The sequence below is a fragment of the Trichechus manatus genome, unplaced genomic scaffold, assembly GCF_000243295.1.
Source record: "Trichechus manatus latirostris isolate Lorelei unplaced genomic scaffold, TriManLat1.0 scaffold00088, whole genome shotgun sequence".
Classification (NCBI taxonomy): domain Eukaryota; kingdom Metazoa; phylum Chordata; class Mammalia; order Sirenia; family Trichechidae; genus Trichechus; species Trichechus manatus.
In genome coordinates this window covers 4,200,976-4,207,000 of record NW_004444024.1, presented here as the reverse complement: position 1 = coordinate 4,207,000, position 6,025 = coordinate 4,200,976, and the positions used below count along the sequence as shown (strand labels likewise).

The window sequence follows — 6,025 nt, the reverse complement described above, 5'->3', positions numbered from 1 at the left end:
AGTAAATAAATTTTTGCCCTCTCCCCCGCCCCGCTTCAGTCTGGAGCCCTAGTGGCACAGTGGTTGAGAGCTCTGCTACTGACCAAAAGGTCGGCAGTTCGAATTCACTAGCAGCTCCTCGTAAGTCCTGTGGGGGCAGTTCTAACTCTGTCCTATAGGGTCGCCATGAGTCAGAATACACTCGATGGCAACGGGGAGGGGGTGTTGGGGTTTGGTGCTTTAATTTAGAACAATTCTGCCAGGCCATGCCAGGATCAGAGCATTCCTTTCGGTTAGCAGCCAAGCGCTTAACCACTATCCCACCAGGGCTCCTTAAAGAACACAAACAGGCACTAAATACTGGTTATTGAAACGAATGAATGGATGAACCAGACCCTGTGCTGGGTCCTGGGGTCACAAAATTTCCCACGAGCCTGTAACACGCCCTTAGGAACAGCGGCTTAGGGTGTCCCTGAGTCCCCGCCCCTCCCGGCACGCCCCTAGGTCAAGGCAGGGGGCGGGCCCCGAGGAGGCCACAGCCTGCGCGATGAGACAACCGATGGTGCGTCTAGTGCGACTGGGCCGGGTGCCGTATACCGAAGTTCTGGCGCTGCAGGAGCAATGGCTGAGGCAGCTGCAAACAGAGCCAGACACCGAGGCCCGACCGAGAATTGAGGTGGGCGCGCTCCTTCTCAGCGAGCCCGCGGGGCCTGTGTACACAGCCGGGCTGCGCGGCGGCCTGACACCCGAGGAGGCGGCTCGGCTGCGGGCGTTAGGCGCCGAGGTGCGCGCTACCGGCCGCGGCGGCCTAGCCACCTTCCACGGCCCAGGTCAGCTGCTCTGCCATCCGGTACTCGATTTGCGGCGCTTAGGCCTGCGCCTGCGCACCTATGTGGCGGCGCTGGAGGCGTGCGCTGTGCGCCTGTGCGAGCTCCAGGGCCTGCCGGCCGCCCGCGCGCGACCCCCACCCTATACCGGCGTCTGGCTGGGTGAGCTCAAGATTTGTGCGATCGGTGAGCACTAGTGGGCGGGGCCAAGGGCTGGACCAGTGGAGGCTGAGGGCAGAGCTCCAGCTGGGAGGAGGTGTAACGGGCGCGGGTTTTGAATCAGAACTATTGGCCGCGTTTAAGAGTTTTTAGGAGTGGTTAAGAAGTACAGCTGCTAACCAAAAGGTCGGCAATTCGAATCCACCAGCCGGCCGCTCCTTGGAGACTCTATGGGGCAGTTCTACTTTGTCCTATAGAGTCGCTATTAGTCGGAATCGACTCGATGGCAACGGTTTTTTTTTTGTGCATTTAGTCCAACACTCATTTTTACGGATGGAGTCATAGAAATGCCTTACCAGGTTGTTTCCTATGAATCACAATGTCAGAATAAGGGCTCTTAGTACTTTTCATATTTATTTTTTTAAGCAACACACTCTGTATTAAAGGACATTTCCTGGAGACTCTATTATACATAATAAATGGAGCTGCTGTGGAGTCACTTTCTCCCCTTCCCCAGTCTGCACAACCCTTTGGGTTCTCCAGAAACAAAGTTTAAAAACCAGTGATCTAGTCAAATCCCCTTATTGAGCTAAGGAGGGTTCTGAAGCCGGGGTAGGGGAGGGTATCTGTTCTAAGACCCTTTGACTTGCCTTGCAGGAGTCCGCTGTGGAAGGCACATCACATCTCACGGCTTGGCTCTGAACTGTTGTACGGACCTGACGTGGTTTGAGCACATTGTCCCCTGTGGGCTGGTGGGGACAGGTGTCACTTCCCTGAGTAAGGAGCTCCAGAGATATGTCACTGTGGATGAAGTAATGCCACCTTTCCTTGAGGCCTTTAAGGAGACCTACAAGTGCACACTGACTTCAGAGGACAGCCTCAACTGAAGGCCATTGCTATTACAGCCAGGATGGCCCTGCCTTGGAAAGCAGCAAGCCTGACTTGGAATCACGAAACCCAGGTTCTAGACCCAGCCCTGCCATTCACTGGCCTTGAGAAAAGGGCAGGTCATGAGTTCTGAGCCATTGTTTCCATATGTATTCAAGTTTATTTATCTCTTCTTCGCCTACCCCAGAGATACTAGGTGTGAAAACCCTATAAAAAGCATCACACATATATAAATATAAGAGATTATCATTACTGTTGACAACAGTTTCTCAGTTTAGAGAAACTTACATGTCATAAATTGTCATTTCTCAATTTTTACTACTTCCTTGATACTATATCTAATTGTGCAAACCTGGATTCCAGTTCCTTTGATGTGGTGGGCCTCAAATCTCTGGATGGCCTAGATGAATGTGATGTGATGTGGTGCTTTTTCATCCTCAAGAGACCTTCTACAATAAAGGGAACAGGGAAAAGTCTCTTCAAAGAATAAAGTGGGATCCTGTCTTCCTGGATTAGATTTCCCAAGCCTGATAATTGAGCTGTATTTAATTGGGGTAACTTGAACAGGAGAAAGACTGGGGGAAAGACAAGAATAATTTCCCATACTGTATAAATGCCAGAGATATAAAAGTTTTTCTTAGATGAGGTCTGTAAGTTTGTAAAGCTATGCATTAGTTATCTATTGCTGCATAACAAATTGCCCCGAAACTTAGCAAATTAAAAACAATAATATTTATTATTTCATATATTTTCTGTGGGTCAAGAATTTGGAAGAGGCTTAGCTGGGTGATTCTGCATCAGGATCTCATGAATTTGTAGTTAAGATGTCAGCTGGGGCACTGTCATCTAAAGGCTTGACTGAGGCTGGAATATCAGCATGCAACATGGCTCATTCACATGCCTGGTTGGTGTTGGTTGTTGACAGGAAGCTGCAGATTCTTATCATGTGGACCTCTCCATAGGGCTGCTTGAATGTTCTCATGACTGGAACTGGCTTCCCCTAGAGCAAGTGATGCCAGACAAGGTGGAAGCCACAATGTCTTTTATGACCCAGCTTTAGTAGCCACACACAGCCATTTCTGCAATATCCTAATAGGTTAGCCCTATTTGGGGTGGAAGGGAGTACACAAGGGTGACAAAAGGTGAGACTCATTAGGGGCCATCTTGGAGGCTGGCTTCCACATCCAGTTAGGGTGGAAAGAGCCTTGAATGAGAAGTCAGGTCACCCTGATTACAGTCTGTTAACAAGTTGTTTACCCTCTCTGGGCTTCAGTTTCCCTTTAGACCAGTGCTGTCCCGTAGAAATATAGTGTGAGCTGCATTGTAATTTCACATTCTCTACTAGCCACATTAAAAAAGTAAAAAGATATCGAATTGGTGTATGTTTTGCTATATATATATTTTCACCAAAAAAATTATTAAAAAAAAGAAGATATACAGATGAGGCGGGGCCAATATGGCAGACTAGTCAGATGTTTCCGGTGGACCCTCTTACAACAAAGACCCAAAAAAACAAGTGAATCCATTATATATGGCAATCTGGGAGCCCTGAACATCAAAGGCAGAGTTGAGGAACTGGACTGAGTGGCAGGTGGAGGGAGAGACGGTTCGGAAGCAGCGAGGAGTTGCCACACCTGACCTGGTGAGAGCCTGAGCCCTTCAAGCCTGATGAGCACGGGGGTGAGCGGTGAGGCAGGCAAGTGGCAGTGCTTGGGAGGCGCGTTTTCCATGCTGGGAGAGACCTAGCACCAGAGAGTCTACACGGCTACCAAGAACCAGTAAGAAGCAGCCCTCATCGGCAAAAGATAAGTACTTCCATACGGCTTACCATGCGGATCAAAAACACCCCCTTAGGGAAAAACCTCTCTCCCATTTACCTCCCCGCTCCCTGCTCTGCACTGGGTCCTGGACCAGCTTCAGCAATTGCCAAGTCCCCTGGGTCAGAAGTAGGATCTGTCACACGCCTGGAGCCATTCTCCCTGCCTTGGAGAGTGAACAAATAAAAGGGAAAAAATAAACTGCCAGGTCCCCTAAGCCAGGAACCCAGGGTAGACACAGCTCCTTTGCCTAGGCACAGGCATAAGGGATCCACAGACTTTGAGTGCCTTTCCCCATGCATACACTTGTGTGGGCCCATCTCAACAGCGTAGGCCCTCATTACCGCAGTACAACAGGGTATATACCGGAACTCTTAACTTCAACTGTTTCATCTGTGAAGTTGCAGGTTCTTGACATTTGACACTGCTCTGCCCATTAAGCAGGGTCTTCACCTACCCACATCAGGGACCTGAGATTGGTGGCTCCACCCATACCACCTAGCCACTTGCGATAGGGGCCGATGAATAAGAGGTGCCCCCCAGTCCTTACAGCCAACAGCATTAGCTGCTCGTATTCCGGCTGCAAAAGCCACGCACCTACGTGTTCTAGGGAATAGGGACACGCCTTCCTCCTAGACACTTGGGAGGGCCGTCAGCCCCCTGCCTTGGTCAGAGTGTGTCACCCTGCTGCAGCCAGATGCCTGTGCCTACACCAATCACCCATGCCTGTCTAGGACTGTAAATGAGAGCTTACACCACACACTTGGTGGCTATCTATCTGGGCACCTGAGCTGAATCCATACAGAAGGAGTGGGTGGACTCCTCAGCTCACATACCAAATAACAGATCTAACCACCTGGTGACAGGACATTAGAGCTTCAAAGGTGCCAATAATCAAACTAGCTCATACGAGCAGCCTATTTAGGCATATCAAAACAAGAAGCTAGGACGCAGTAAGCAAACATTAAATAAATAAATATAATAACTTATTGATGGCTCAGAGACAAAAGTCAATATCAAATCACATAAAAAGGCAATCCATGATGGCTTCAGCAAGCTCCCAAAATAAAGAACCTAAAATTTTTTGGAATTACCGGAGGCAGAACGCAAAAGATTAATATACAGAACTCTTCAAGAAATTAGGAAGGAAATTAATCAAAACGTAGAACACTCAATAGAGGAAATTAAAAAGATTAGAGAAGAGCATAATGACAAATTTAACAGGCTGCAAGAATCCATAGACAGCAATCAGAAATCCAGAAGATTAGCAATAAAATTTCAGAATTAGGCAACTCAATAGAAAGTCATTGGAGCAGAATTGAGGCAGTAGAAGTCAGAATTAGTGAGACTGAAGATAAAGTACTTGACACCAACTTATCTGAGGAAAACATCAGATAAAAAGATTGAAAAAAATGAAGAAACCCTAAGAATTATGTGGGCCTCTATCAAGAGGAATAACCTATGAGTGATTGGAGTACCAGAACAGGGGAGGATAACAGAAAATACAGAGAGAATTGTTGAAGATTTGTTGGCAGAAAACTTCCCTGATATAGTGAAAGATGATGAGATATCTATTCAAGATGCTCATCGAACCCCACATAAGGTAGATCTCGAAAGTCACCAATGCATATTATAATCAAACTTCCCAAAACCAAAGATAAAGAGAGAATTTTAAGAGCGGCTACAGATAAATGAAAAGTCATCTGCAAAGGAGAGTCAATAAGAATAAGCTCGGACTACTCAGCAGAAACTGTGCAAGCAAGAAGGCAATGGGATGACATATATAAAGCCTTGAAAAAAAACTGCCAGCCAAGAATTATATATCCAGAAAAACTGTCTCTCAAATATGATGGTGAAATTAGGGCATTTCCAGATAAACAGAAGTTTAGAGAATTTGCAAATACCAAACCAAAATTACAAGAAATACTAAAGGGAGTCCTCTGGTTAGAAAATCAGTAACATCAGATAACAACCCAAGACTAGAACATAGGACAGAACAACCAGATATCAACCCAGATAGGGAAGTCACAGAAGTAAATCAAAGCCAAAACATTGAAAATTGGGAAACAGATGTCAATATGTAACAGGTGACAACATTAAAACAAGAAAGAGGGACTTGAAAAATGTAGACAGATTTTTCATATGGAGAGGAAGTCAAGGTGATACAAAGAAATGAAAGACTGGTATAAACTTAGAAAAATAGGGGTAAATATTAAGGTAACTGCAAAGGAAACTAACAATCCTACAAGTCAAAATAAAAAACTAGAAAAATATAGACTCAGCAAACACAAAATCAACAACAATGAAAAAGATGAAAAGAAAATACATAAAGAAAAACGACTCAGCACAGAAAAT

At 46.3% G+C, this 6,025-nt stretch overlaps 1 protein-coding gene across 1 annotated transcript; it reads left to right on the top strand.

Moving 5' to 3' along the window:
• The first annotated feature begins 526 nt into the window (after positions 1–526).
• LIPT2 (lipoyl(octanoyl) transferase 2) lies at positions 527–2,370 on the top strand. The gene is made up of 2 exons (XM_004382019.2): positions 527–992; positions 1,623–2,370. The coding sequence occupies exons 1-2, from the start codon at positions 527–529 to the stop codon at positions 1,850–1,852; spliced, it is 696 nt and encodes a 231-aa protein (XP_004382076.1). The 3' UTR covers positions 1,853–2,370.
• The last annotated feature ends 3,655 nt before the right edge of the window (positions 2,371–6,025 follow it).